The sequence below is a fragment of the Ustilaginoidea virens genome, chromosome 4 (assembly GCF_000687475.1).
Source record: "Ustilaginoidea virens chromosome 4, complete sequence".
NCBI classification, from domain to species: Eukaryota; Fungi; Ascomycota; class Sordariomycetes; order Hypocreales; family Clavicipitaceae; genus Ustilaginoidea; species Ustilaginoidea virens.
This window is the reverse complement of record NC_057319.1, coordinates 3214938-3229237: the sequence shown is the minus strand read 5'-3', so window position 1 is coordinate 3229237 and position 14300 is coordinate 3214938. Positions and strand designations below refer to the sequence as shown.

At 53.7% G+C, this 14300-nt stretch overlaps 4 protein-coding genes across 4 annotated transcripts; 1 reads left to right on the top strand and 3 right to left on the bottom strand.

Moving 5' to 3' along the window:
* Positions 1–772: 772 nt before the first annotated feature.
* UV8b_05344 (uncharacterized protein) lies at positions 773–3769 on the top strand (the record flags this gene model as incomplete). The annotated part of the gene is made up of 4 exons (XM_043142841.1): positions 773–856; positions 924–1357; positions 1571–2996; positions 3137–3769. 4 exons carry the CDS (start codon positions 773–775, stop codon positions 3767–3769), a joined length of 2577 nt encoding a protein of 858 aa, XP_042998774.1.
* Positions 3770–4067: 298 nt separating this feature from the next.
* On the bottom strand, positions 4068–4896 carry UV8b_05343 (uncharacterized protein; the record flags this gene model as incomplete). Its single annotated transcript, XM_043142840.1, has 2 exons — positions 4068–4180; positions 4431–4896. 2 exons carry the CDS (start codon positions 4894–4896, stop codon positions 4068–4070), a joined length of 579 nt encoding a protein of 192 aa, XP_042998773.1.
* A 1189-nt stretch (positions 4897–6085) lies between these two features.
* On the bottom strand, positions 6086–9174 carry UV8b_05342 (uncharacterized protein; the record flags this gene model as incomplete). The annotated part of the gene is made up of 2 exons (XM_043142839.1): positions 6086–8230; positions 8290–9174. 2 exons carry the CDS (start codon positions 9172–9174, stop codon positions 6086–6088), a joined length of 3030 nt encoding a protein of 1009 aa, XP_042998772.1.
* Positions 9175–11804: 2630 nt separating this feature from the next.
* On the bottom strand, positions 11805–13912 carry UV8b_05341 (uncharacterized protein; the record flags this gene model as incomplete). The annotated part of the gene is made up of 3 exons (XM_043142838.1): positions 11805–12135; positions 12198–13775; positions 13884–13912. 3 exons carry the CDS (start codon positions 13910–13912, stop codon positions 11805–11807), a joined length of 1938 nt encoding a protein of 645 aa, XP_042998771.1.
* Positions 13913–14300: the final 388 nt, after the last annotated feature.

Sequence of the window (14300 nt, the reverse complement as noted above, 5' to 3'; positions counted from 1 at the left end):
TCCATAGGATAAGAAACGCATACGTGAGGCTTGGTTTCTGTGTCATCGGCGCCAGTTGTGCGCCGGAAACACTCGAGCCAATCATTCGTAAATATAATTTCTTCCACCCATTTTCCTATGGTGGTTCCTTTGAAAACTCTAAGCTTGACATCCTCCCTGAATACAAGGCGAAAATTCCGAGTATTCCATTTGATGCTGAATACTCAAACCATCAACAAGATTTTACTTGATTCTACGGAGTATTTTTTTTTTGTTTTCATTTCCGAACGTCTATTTACATTACATGGTGTGGGTCATCTCTTCCGTCTGAGAAGGTGGCGGGTGGCGGGTGGCGGGTGGCGTTTGATTGATTCTGGCGGAGACGCGTCGAGGGGGGCTTGGACCTGCAGCAAGCAAGGTTGAGGAACTTTTGCCAAGGTGTGGTAATCCAGAGCGAAAAAGTACCTTTACCTGCCTCATCACGTGGCTCTCCGCCTCGTCCGCGTTTTCTCATCAGACCCATTCATTTTCCCAGGGCAACGCTCAGGTACGCGTTCTGTCTGACACCACGAAGAATGAAAGTGATTCCCAATCCTTCCATCGGAACTGCCAGCACATGGGAGGTTTAGAGATGCGTAGCCACTGATTAGCTCTCGAGTTGTGACCGCGCAAAAAAAGGAAAAAAAAAACCCCCGAACGTATCAATTAGATCTCTTCGGCAAACAGCCTACTCGACTTTGCACCACGCGCAAAACAACATCACGAAGGCCGAGAGTGGATGGCTTCTGGCGCCATGAGTGCCAAACACGGCGTTTTCGACGACTGTACCCTCGCGTTTGTTCCCAGCAACGAACTTGCGCCAAAGCAGATCAGCGAGGTTCGCCTTCTCCAAGCCTCGCGAGCGCGAAGGGCCCCCGTCTTGGAACTGACTTTGCACCCGCTAGTTATCGCGCATCGTCCAAGACAATGGCGGAACCATCTGCGAACCCCGCCGAAACGGCTCAATAGCCATAGATCGGGTCACGCACATCATCTCCAACACGATTGATTTCGAGCAGTACGTCGAGTCGCAAGCCGTCATGATACCTGTGGTGTCCGACAAGTGGATCTCGACTTCGGTCTTGAGGAGCAAGGTTGCGCAAGTTAGACCGTTCTCCCCGGACCCCAGAATGATCTTCCGGGAAGTCGTCGTCACCTGTGCTGATTTACCGCCAATGGACAAAGAGAGCATTCTGGGCGCCACCATGGCGCTGGGCGGCCAGGAATCCAAGGAGGCATGGAGACTGACGACTCATATTTGCGCCTTGAGCATGGACGCGCCCAAGGTGAAGGCTGCTCTGGACAAGCGGTTCAAGGGAAAAGTTGTCCTACCTCATTGGTAAGCTGGCACCAGAGATACTGGGGCAGACAAAGCCCTTAACAGTCCCGGAGTGGCAGCAATCGCATCCTCGAATCAATAGTCTTGACACTAGCATTTGTCCCTCTGGATGGCAGCATCAATGCTTCTTTTTATCTCCGTTTTTCGGTTATTTTTTTTTTTAAAAAAAAAAAAAAAACCTGTCAATTTGCAAGCTCTGCTAACGCCAGATAGGTTCGACGCATGCTTCAAACTAGGCAAGAGGATCGACGAGGGACCGTATCTGCTGCCAGATCCCGAAATCGTCAAGAAAAGCAGCGAGGACGACCTTGAGATTCCCGTCAACAAAAATCTCATCAATGCTACCTCGGTCAGCCCTGCAATCCTACCCGTACCGCCCGGCGCGAAAAGCGCGCGGTCCCCTGCGACAGTTTTCAAGGATAGGGACGTCATGTTTTCGGCCGACCTGAGCATTACTCCGGGGCTTTTGCAGGCCGTCAAGGATATTGTCACTCACGGAGGAGGGAAAATCGTGGCATCTGTCGACGAATGCGACATGTTCATTTGCCAGTACCGGGATGGTCCCGAGTATATTCATGCAGCGCAGTCTTGCAAAGAGGTGGGAAGTTTATCGTGGCTGTACGCGCTCATCGTCAACAACCAATGGCAGAATCCCCTGCACCGTCTTTTGCACTATCCCATACCTCGAGGCGGCATCCCCGGGTTCAAAGATCTCAAAATCACGGTGTCAAACTACGGCGGTGAGGCACGAATCTATCTCGAAAACCTCATCAAAGCCTGCGGTGCAGAGTTCACCAAGACCATGAAGGCCGACAATACCCATCTGATCACGGCCCGCGATTCCAGCGAAAAATGCAAGGCAGCCCCCGAGTGGGGTGTGGCCGTTGTCAACCACCTCTGGATCGAGGAGAGCTACGCAAAATGCGGCATCAAGCCAATCAACCTGTCCAAATACAATCACTTCCCTCCCCGGACCAACTTGGGTGAGATTATCGGCCAAACCTTTATCGACGAGTCCAAGGTTCGAGATGTGTATTACCCCGGCGGGGAGGAGACCATGTCTCCCAGAGCCAAGAGAAAGAGAAGAATCCTGGAAGCGGCCGAGGACAATGCCTACCACAATGGCCCCGCCGACGGGGTGGTAATTGGCCGCGACGGGGACGCTGACGAAGCTGGAGACGACGGCAAAAGCGAGGAGGCTCAGGCACCTGGAAAAACCAAGACGTCGGCGGCCGTTCAGACACCGGTGCGACGACGACGCGCTCATCCCGGCAAGGAAAACGACACGCCATCTGCGGCGTCTACCGGCGGGCGAAGCGCAAAGGCAAAAGCTCGAGACATACTGCAGTGCATCGCCCCGGATATTGCCCTGTACGAAAAGGAGAAGAGGAGGCAAAGCAGGACCGGAGCACCGTGGGGTGGCAAGCGAGCGGCTGACCTGGCGGACAAGGCGAGGACCAGCGGCGCTGCCACGAGTCCGAAGCAGAAGCAAGAAGAGGATGACGGTGAAGGTGCCGACGCGGATGCGAAACGACCGACCAAGAAGCAGCGATGCTTGTTGCCAAACGTGGAGATGAGGATTGTCGTCACGGGATTCAAGAGATGGGTCGGTGACAAGAACAGGGAAGATCAAGACAGGGTGAGGCTTTTTTTCCCTTTTTTTTCTCTTCTTCTTCTTCTTCTCTTCCCTTTCCTTTTTACTTTTATTCTTTTTTTTTTGTTGTGATCTATGACCAAAGCCGCATGTTACTAACTTTGTGTGCAACATTCCACTTGCAGAGAAAACTACGAGACGTCGGAATCCAAATCGTTCAAGAGAACCAGCCGTGTGACTACCTGGTGGCGCCGCAAGTCGTCCGAACAGTCAAGTTCCTCTCGGCACTAGCTCGTGGGGCAGTTGTCCTCTCGTCGGAATTCATCGAAAAGGTTCTTGAGCTTGGCCAGGTCCCCGAACCAGAGGACTTTATCCTGAAGGACGAGGATTCGGAGAGGCGCTACGGCTTCAAGCTCGAGCAGTCAATGGCTCGAGCCAGGGCCAATCGAGGCAAGCTCCTGCGAGGCATCCCCGTATACTGCACGGAGAAGATCCACAACGGACCCGAGAGCTACCGCTCGATTGCCGAGGCCAACGGAGCCATATTCAAGCTGTACCGCGCGCGCAGCGGCACGACGATCAAGCCCACGACGGCCGAGGAGGATGGTTTCGCCAAGCCCGAGCCTGTCTACCTGCTCACCGGCAGCAGCGCGGACGAGCAGCAGATGTGGGAGCGGTTCAGGGACATGGCTGAGAAGGGGAACATGGAGCCGCGTATCGTGGCGGCAGACTGGCTGCTAGACGTAGCCATGGCGCAGCAAGTGCGGTTCAAAGACAAGTTTCTGATTGAAAACTTTGTCAGAGACGGCAAGAAGTAGCTTTTTTTTTTTTTTTGTTTTTTTTTTTTTTGGCATGATAGACGACGACGGGTCCTCGGAGAAGGCGCAGCAGGGAACGATATGCGGACTTGATTTGCGGAGGGGCTTTTTTTTTCTTTTTTCTTTCTTTTTTTTTTTGTTCCTTCTTTCTCGGTATCTCTGGACCCTCTAGTCGGTCCCCCTGGTCGTTTTGTTATCCTGTTTTTCTCCTAGCTTTATTTGTTTGTTTGTTTTGCTGGGCTGTCCATCGTTGCATTGTCGTCCCGCGGTAACAGAGTCCCCTCCCGGGGAAAGCGAGTCAGAAGAACTTGACGCCGAGCGAGTCGTCGGCCCCAAAGATCTGGGCCTTGCCCCTCTTCACCAGGACCCCCAAAGCCTTTATGAGGACGTGGTCATCCATGCCATGCAGCTCTGCTCACCAGTCAGCCATCCATCTTGCCCCCGCACGCCACAGGAAGAAGCCAGAAGATGAAGAAGAAGAAGAAGAAGAAGAAGAAGAAGAAAAGGAAAAAAAAAAAAGACAAGACAAGACGAGCAAGGAAAACAGCAGGCAGAGCAGAGCAGAGCAGAGCAGAGCAGAGCAGAGCAGAGCAGAGCAGAGCAGAGCAGAGCAGAGCAGAGCAGAGCAGAGCAGAGCAGAGCAGAGCAGAGCCAGCCATACCTGTGCCCCTGGTTCCCTCCCCCTGCGTCAGCTCGTAGACGGTCAAGACGCTGCCCCGCTGCGCCGTGTCGTGGACATGGGCCTCGACCAGGCTGGCCCACTCGTCCAGCGTGCGCCAGTAGACGTAGACGACGTCGGCTCCGTCCCTGGGCCCGGCGTACTGGGCCCGGCCGTCGGCGCAGAGGAAGTCGAGGACGGCGCGGATGTCGGCGAGCCCGAGGCGGCGGTCGATGCGGGCGTTGTGGAACAGGTCCGTGTGCGAGGCGGACGCGAGGGCGAGCTTGAAGAGCCGGTGGTGGCGGGCGTAGGCGAGCACCAGGGCCGACCACTTGGTCAGCTGGGCGTGGCGCGTGGTCAGGTTGGGCTGCGGGCTGAAGAAGGGCGGGAAGTGGTACTCGGGGGGGAAGCGGAAGCCAGAGGGCGGCGCAGAGGGCGGCGCAGAGGGCGCGGGCGCGGCGGCGGCCATGGCAGGTTGCGGTCGTTTCTGGGTGTCTTCTGATGAGTTTGAACTGACGATGATGACGGCTCAAGCCAAGCCGGGGTTGGGTTTGGGTGGGGTGGGTCAGCGGGAGCTTGGGCTCCGTGCTCCGTGCTCCGTGCCCCGTGCCTGGTGGTGCGTGGCGCGGGGTGCGTGGCGCGGGGTGCGTGGCGCGGGGTGGTGCGGGGTACGCTTGGCGGTGCTCGACTTGCAGACCGTGGCGCTTACCTTATCTTGTCGACAGTAGGTAAACATGTACCGAGTACCCGGGGCCACGCGGACCCAAGGCAGCCCTGACATGTACCTGCCTACCTACCTTGTGTATCGCTCTGCCAAGCATTGACGCAGCACACCAGACACCTTACGAGGCACGTCGGCTGCCTCTGTGGACTTGAGCCCGACAAGCCGCCAAATTTAACGAATAAATGGCTTGAATCACCAGCCAGCAAGCAAAGAAGGGGAATATCCGGGAAATCGTCTAGCCACAGCGTGGTTCGGTTGAATTCGTAGTGAAAGATACAGCAAAGTAGAAATCGGGAAGAAATGGGGGTCTACGAACAGGAACATGACATGACAATTTTGAGGCGAGATTGAAAAGAGTAAGAAGATAGAAAATGAAGAAAAAAGGAAATAAAAAAAGTGAAGAACAAGAAGAAGAAGAAGAAGAAGAAGAAAAAAAGCATCTGTAATCCGATCCCTTATTCGCCGCTGCTCCTTGCCCATTTGCCTTGCACCTCATGTAAAGGAGGAGGGAAAAAAAAAAAAAAAAAAAAAAAAAAAAAAAAAAAAAAAAAAGGATAAAAGAAAAGTTGCACAGACAAAATGACCTTGTCAAAACTCGACATCCCCTTCCTTTGCCCTGCAAAGACATTCGGTAAGCATCGTGAGTCGGGCCAAATATTTTCCGAAAGCAGTCCCAGAAATCAGTTACAGGAAGATGTCGGAAACAAAACATATAGCAGAAATAATGCAAATAGCATCAATGTGGGAGTATTTGTTTTTGCACGCCGGCCGTGCAATGGTTGTGCAAAACGCCTTTGAAATTTGACCGCGTCCAACATGACCAAAGAGAGATTGGGAGAGGACGGAGAGATTTCAAAAAAAAAAAAAAAAAAAAAAAAAAAAAAAAAGCATAAAGCGAGACACAGAAAATCAGGGAGGCAAAGCGACAAGCTCCCTATTCATAAACGGCTTCTCCTCCATCATCATCATCATCATCATCATCTTCTTCTTCTTCTTCTTCTTCTTCTTCACTCATGCTGCCGTAGCCAGTGTCAATCTCCATCCCCACCAGATCCTTGGTTACAGCAAGGCATCTCTCCACGATATCTTGCCGAAGCTCCGAGTCAATGCCGCACCGGCTCGCAAACGGGCCCCCTACCCAGAGGCGCAAGATTGCTGCAAACCTTTCCAAGACGACGTCGATTCTTGCGTCACTCTTCTTGTATTGCAGCAGGTGCTCCATGAGCTCCATGACCGAGGTGAATCCCAGCAGCGACATGCAAGTCAGGTTGTCAGCCCGTACTATGCCATTGAGGGAATCTACGTTTTGCAACGTAGCGCCAGGCGTGTTCGGAAGGCGGGTGAGATGGGCAATGGCCATGGCGCATCGCAACGCAATCGAAAAGTCCGTCGAAAAGTCGTCGAAACCGTGGCCGATGACCAGGTTGGGCTTGGAAAGAGGGCTGGACATTCTGTCCGACTTGAGTGTTTGCAGAGCGGCGGCAATATGAGCTCCGCGCGAGCTTCTGACCAGCACGGCACGAGCCACTATGGCTCGCAGCTGAGCGTACGACCCAATCGGGGACACCTTGATGGCAATCTCAATGTCCTTGACAGAGTCTCTCGCTGGTTGCGTGCCCTTGTCCAGCGAGTCTGTCAGGACGCCATGCAGAACCTCGGCAGACCACCATGCGGCGACGGCGTCCAAGGGGGAACGAATCGCCACGTCGTCGACAACGTTGTCCATCCCATCCATGGGTTCAGAAACATTGTATGTCGTGTCCATGTTGAAGCACAGGTTGTAAGCTCGCTCTATGACTCGAGGCTTTAAAACATCATCGCATTCCTGTTCAACCAAGGCCACGAGATGCTCTGGTAACTCGTCTTCGTGTTGCACGAGGGAACCTCGACGAAGCTGGGTCAGGAGTTGACTAAGCTGTCGAGCCTCTACCCAACTCGACCTGGCCAGCTTGGCGGCAATGGCATTGGCCCCAGACTGCAGCAGCTTACTGTGTGTCAGGTGCCAGAAAAGAACGCGAATGTGCAAAGCTTTCAGCATAAGGCGGACCGGGGTGTCGGGCAAAGTGCTGGATGCGAGAAGGGTCAAGACAAGACGACTCGTGCACACCTCGACGTCGCCACCCGCCAGCTGGGAGTCGAGAGCGATCGACCATGCCTTGATCCTTGCCGTCTCTTTTTCCTCAGTCAATCCCGTGAGCATCTGGAAACCATGAGGGCCAATGGCGTTCCGTAAGCTGAGCTTCATGGTCTTGAGACTAAGAGCAGCAGCCTCCAGGAAGAAGTTATGCCTGGGCACCCAGACAGTCTGGATAGCAGTGAGCCACGCTTGTCGACGAATGTGAATCGACGAAGCCAAAGACGGAGCCTTGCGCAGGGTCGCAGCCCGTGGCTTGTTTTCTTCACGAACGCGGCTGACGAACAAGGATGGGACGAATACCCACAAAAAGGTGCCGAGCAGCAGTAAGGCTTTGAGGGACGAAAGAGCGTGATAGCCCATCAAGTGTACATCGAGTCCTGAGGCGACGGACCCAAGCAGCTGTGTCGGCAGTGCGAAAAGACCACGTCCTTGCGTCTCGTCGTTGCTTGTCTCTGACTCTCGCAAGGCTTCGATAAACATGAGTCCGGCAAGAGAACCAACCATGAGCTTGCCAAAATACGGATTGCCTTGCATCCAGCCGTTCTGCTCCTGCTGCTGCTGTTGTTGTATCTGCTGTTGACGAATCACGGAAGGGTTGGCAGCACGGAACCCTGGCTGAGGTACGGGATACGGTTGACCTCCAGCCATCTGAGCTGAAATTATTCTCTTCATGTCATCTGACACCGGGATCATGCCAGCAGGTGAAGCATTACTGGGCTGTAGCGGAGATATGGGCGAGTTGTTGAACTGCTGCACAGCCTCCTGAGTGTAGGACAAGGGCGTGGGAGGATGCTGTATCGGGCTGAGGGAACCATTCATGGCTCCAGCCATGAAGAGTTTCTCAAACGCAACGATTCGAGCCTGCATAGCGCTATTCTCTTCCAGCAGGCGAATGTTTCTCTTCTCCAGATGGCGAATATACTCGGTGGCTTTACTCAAAACCTATGTTGCAGACTTGTTTCAGTGGCATGCCCCGACAAGTCATACAATCATCAACCTACCGTTGCCTTGTTCAATTTATGAGCCGGAGTAAGACCGTGCAGCTCTTCTCGATCTTCAGTCGTATCCTCACCTCTGGCGCTCTTGGACATGATTCTTAGACTGGGAACACTATCGCGCAACGCGGCAATTTTGTCATTGATGTTGGTGCGGTACCGTTTCTCAATCATGTTGTGGGCCGTCTTCTTAACCGGCTTGTCCTCATCATCGACGTCATCCTCATCCTCTGGTTCCGATGACACCTTGCGTTTTCTGTTGTCATTTGGACAAGTTCCCACCTGTTCTGGTGATGAAGATGATGCATGGACTTTCGACTCGCTCTTGGCAGATTCGGGGCTCGATGCGCTGTTGGGAGAATGATAATGGAGATGGGGAGGCATGGCGATGTTGCGTAGTTTCTCCTGGAGCGACGTTGACACGGCGGTGGCGAAGGACTGCTTAGCATCCGAGCCGGTTGGCGAGTCGAAGTTGGCAGCTGGAAAGACAACACTCGAATTCACATCCGCGGGTGCGAAACCGTCAAAGTTGAACGCGCTGTTCGGTGGCTGATCAAAGAGGGGCATGTGCCAAGCGTTCTCCTGAGCAGGAGCAGGAGTAGGAGCGTGAGCAGGAGCAGGAGCAGGAGCAGGAGCAGGAGCAGGAGCAGGAACAGGAACAGTATCGCGGGGCTTTGTCGCGGAGGGTGCGGTGATGGTGCTCAAGTGAGTGTTCTGGTATGCCGGGCCGAGTTGTGAAAAGTCCCAGGTTGGTGTCGACTTGGCATAAAGGTGCTGGCGACCAACGTCGGCTTGAGCCACTGTCTCTGGACTGGGGCCATTCATGAACCCGAAAGTCGCATCGCTGAACCGAATTTGATTCGCGGCATCATTTTCAGCCATGGCGCACATGGACTTTGGCAAGAAATTGTTGTCGTCGGTCGTGGTAGGCGACCACCAAGCGCCTAGCAGGCTGACGGCAAGATGCCGGGTTGCCGTGGTCACACAAACCCTTCAGGTTCGCGGCAAAAGCTTGGCGGAAACCGACGATTTGATGGACAAAATCTCGACCGTTTCTGTGTTGAAAGTTGGACTTGTATACGACAAGTAGCTACAGCGTGTCGGGCAAAACAGGATCAAGACAGCTGTTCGTCTTTGTTGAGCAATCGAAGCCGAATGGTATGGAAGGAGGGTTGAGATCTGGCTGATCGTCTGACTAAGTCAGGGCTGGTTGATTGGACAGGGCAGTCCTGAAGGCTGTTTTGCGCCAAAAGGGTCAGGGCCGAGTATCTGCGGTATGCACCTACCAGGAGATAAAATGACGAGATTGGGGGTTGCAGGCAAAATCGAAAGACGGGCGGCCCGTTTGGAAGTCGCGAATGTGAGGAAGGGATGGAGGGGGAAGGAAGGAAGGAAGGAAGGAAGGAAGTAAGGAAGGAAAAACCACGAGACGCAGAGGCACACCGCGCCGGTAGAGCAAGATTGGTTTGGTCGGCACGCAACATATGTTGGCCACCACCAGCCAGAAGAGGGATTCAGGCTTCCAAGACTGCGGCGACCTGGTCTGGTAAGTCGATCCGTTGAAACTCGGAGTGTCGACGGGTTCGTGGGCCTCCTACCTTAGGTCCTGGCTTAGGTACCTGGCGACAGTGGGAGGCTTGACACACACCCGGGTGGAGCAGAAGTAGGAGCAGCGATTACGGGAATTGCGGAGCACGGGGGGGTGGGGGCTTGGAATGCAGCATCCAGACACGCACGTCCTTCTCGTCCTGCGGTCGGGCAGGCATGGCTTGCCATGGCTTGTCATGGCAGCCACGACTCACAAGTGCTCCGGAAGTTGAGCGAGGAAACGCCGCCGATACTACCAAGACATACTCCGCAGAGAGCGAGTATTACTGCGCACCTGCAGACGGAATCAAGCACGCAAGACTCTGTCTGCCATGAGAACGACGACAGGAAAGACGGGTCATGCCATGCGTCACTAAACAGCAACGATTTGCCTTTGTGGGCTACGTACCTCCAGCTTGGTCCCTTGGGCAGGTATCTTAGGTACCTAGGAGGTAGGTTACCTAATGTACCTACACCTACCCACGTACCAGGCAGGTACGTACCCAGTGCCGGGTGCTCCGTACCAGGTCTCCAGTGGCTGGTCTGCGAAACTCGGCTAACTGCAGTCTCAACTGCAGTGGGGGCAATTGTCATGACACGGATGGATCGAGGCGATCGAGGGGGGGTGGCAGTATGGAGTCCCGATGTGGGACCCCAGGAGCCAAGGCCAGAAAATCTCAAACACGCGGAGCAGTGGAGCAGCGGGATCCCGCCTGCAGACAGCCCTGATTCGCAGGTGCAACAAAGGCTTGAACTGACTAAAGGGTGCCACCTGCCGCATAAAATCATACGATCAAACTTTCTTCAAGGCCTGTGACTGGTCAAGCAGTGAGCCGGGAAGGCTCCCCGGACAATGTCTTTGACGGCGGGGGCATTGCCCGCCTGCACCACTGACCGACCCACTCAATGTTTTCTTGGAGTTTATTCGCAAGGAAGGTCCTGTGCTCTGTGCTCCGTGCTCCGTGCTCCGTACTCGGTACTCGGTACTCCTTACTCCGTACAAGCCATTCGTTTGACTCGGTTCTCCGTAAAATGCCAAATATGAGGAGCCTTCATTTGATGCTAGCAGGAATTCTTATGCTGTACGGAGTACGCCAGCCCAATTACTACACGTATAATGCGCGGAGCATGGAGCACGGAGCACGGTGCAAGGGAACGAGAAGGCGCGCCCGCTCATCCCCAGTAACCCACCCCCTCCCTACCCGACCCCACCGTGCTTCACCACAAAAATGGCAGGCCAACTTGAAAGGTGCTGGACATAACGCTGGGAATGATACGCTGGGCATGACAGTGGCGTTTTGACAAGTTATAATACGGGTCCGGAGTGCGGAGTATATAATCATGGATTGGCAGAATAATCACGTGCAACATGACAAAGTGATACTCGGACTACCTATCTCATGATATGACTCAATTAGGTACCTACCAGGTAGGTATGCAATTGTCGGGCCGGAGGCGGCCTATATAGGTACATACACCATGCTGAATTTCCACCAATGAACTACCAGACGCCACTCGCTCAACCAATTTGCCGTGACTGTACAGAGAACGGAGTAGATACGGAGTGCAAAGATGAGTTTTCGTTTGATTTGACAACAGCTGTCACAATCAATTGGACGGGGTGCGGCCGAAATTCTTCGGTATTAAGACGCAGTGAAAGCAGTATTAGCTGCTATAATCTGGCTATTATCAATGCATACATGTACCTGCCTCCTAGAAGCTGGCCTTCTCATACCAGGTACCTACCTCTACCTAGGTACCTAGGTACCTAATCTAGTCCTTAAGCTCATAGTATCGAGTTAAGTCTTCCTAGACTAATCGTATTACAAGCCCGAATGATATATAGCTTGTGATTATGAGTTGTCGCACCCCGGCCCCTTGGTAACGAAAAGAATCAAAGCTGCAAGGCACAGCTCGCCTTCGGCACAGCTTGCTTACTTGATACAACCCAGTTTCTGAGACCTTGCTTTTTGCAAATCATAATTCAGTGGCATGTATATATGAGATGGAAAATAAGACAAAAAAAAAGAAGTGTGGCTAAGGGTATAAGTGCTCATAACAGCATCAATGAGTGGCCTGTCAGCTGCGTCTCGTTTTCGTGCAATAAAGAGCAAGGACAAAGGAAACGAAAAAGAATGTGAAAGTCGACAGAAAACAAGGTGAAAGGCAGCAGTCGTGCTTGATGGTTTGTGTGTTGGAATCCCCCTAACATCGTGTCTACTTGGACGTTTCCGACTTTGCGCTCGACAGTTTTGTGCAGCGTCTCTAGTCGCACGATAAATAGCTTGTGTTACCACAGTTCATCCGAGTTCTTTACCATTTCCAACGTTGGCGTCTTCGGCACCATCCTCCTCATTCTCTTGCGATCTTCCTTGGTGACGAGCGACGGCGTGATGGGCACGACCGGCGTGAATGGTTGGTAAGGCGAGTACGGAACAGCCCAAGCAGTCATGGGCGTTCTTCCAGTAGTAGGTGAAAGCGGACCCCTTCGCTCGAATACGGTCTGCTTCGTAGCCTGCGAGGTAGCCGAAGGAGAGCTGGGCGCTGGTTCATAAGCTCTTAATGGCAAATTGCCACCGGTACGGACTGCTGAAGGAAGGTTTGTCCTGGAAAAGGTGGCACCCAGCTTCGGTGACGTAGGAAGGAGGGCGAATGTGGCCCCAGGCTTGGGGGAAGAGGGTAGTCCCACAAGAGGTGTCTGCGAGTGTTCTGAAGTAGCTGAAATTGGGTCGACATCCGAAATGGCGCGTGATGCAGACTTGGAATTGCCGGACGGACCGAGCTGCGCGTTAATACGCTCATCTATGGTTTGAACGCTTTGAGGAGACATATTGGGAGCGGAAGGTGCAACGCTATTCCTGACCTGCGCGACAAAGGGTACCTGGTCCGTGGGAATTGGAGGCGGTGGTGCGGGGGCATAAGTCCTTGGAGGAATGACACTCATTTCTTGTGGCTCGTGCCTGGGAAAGGTCGCTGATTGTGGTGTCATGATTGGGGATGAGATGTTCACCCCTTTCGGCTGCTTCTTCCGAGGTGAACGCAGAGCGGCCAACAAGGACGAGGTCCTGGAATGCGCTTTGTCTCCGCACGCCGCGCCAAGGCTCAAATTGGCTGGCTTTGCTCTGCCTCTCTCAGAAAGAGAGGTCACGGACTTGTCGGAGCTTGAGTGGCGTTCACCGATCCCAGGAATTACTGGCGCATCTAGAACTACTCCTCGCTGTTTCGCATCTTCATGCTCCATGACATGTTTGTACATGGCTTCCAGCTGATCCTGGGCCATTTCTCTGTCTGCAGACACAACCGCAGGGTCTACTGCAGGGTCTACTCCTGGAGCAGTGACAATTGATGTTGGTGATGGATAGATGTATGGTGCGTGAGGTGGAAGGGAACTGTCGTCAAACTGGGTTCTCAACGGCGGAGGATACGGAAAAGCCTGACCTGAAGCCCTAGGCGCAGGACAGTGTAGGTACGGACTAATTGCACCACTCGTCGGTGACTCCACGCCGTAGATATACTTGGGCTTGTCGATTTCGAGGTCGTCTTGTCCTGCCTGTAGATGCTGTCGTCGCTTTTTCGCGAGTGAAAGCAGAGTAACGGCAACCAGCACCAGTGACACCCCGTATGCTGCAAATATACCCCCGATTTCAACCGGTAGGTACTTCTTGTCCCTCAGAGCTCCAGCTGAAAATGATGGACCGTCTTCAGCTTCTGGTGCAGGGCTCCAATCGATATGCAAAGGGTCGTTAGCTCTTATGGTAGACCCGAAAGAGTTCTCCGTGGCGGTAATCTGTGATTGGGCGAGGGATAAAATTAGCGCGAAAACCAGGAATGTTGCTGAGGAAAACGGTCCAAGGTGCCTTTGTAGCATCGTGGAGAAGAAGGTGAGCGCGTTAAGGAGGCGGCCACTGTGTGATGTGGCCTCCAGTTCGGCTCAGTTGTCGAAACATTGTTAGATAGAACAGGAAAGTGAACACGACGGGGACGGACGACGAGGCCATCGTTGCGGTATATACCACTCGAGCCGCTGCTGGCGCTCCAACATTGGCGCCGGGGTTGCGAGATGCTTGTTGGCTCGCCGGGACAGGTGGCCAGGGCCAAGGCTGGGCAGTTATGCCAGGCCGGGCTTGCAGAGCAATGGTGGTTGGGCAAAACATTTGCTCTAGTGATGGCGACTGCAGCGTGGCACAAGAAGTTTGTGCGGACAATGGGCGGTGGTTGGACGTATCGTCGTGATGACAAGGTTGTTAACCGCCGAGATCCAAGCAGGTAGGCATAGGCGGTCGGTGATTGGTCCGTTGGGTGGTCCGTTGGGGATGCCTTTGCATGCGCACTACTCCGTACCGAGTACGGTGTACTCCGTTCTTGTTGGGTCTGGATGGTTTCCAATGTTAAGCCCCACTTCTCAGTTCTCCGCTTTGCAACTTGCCACT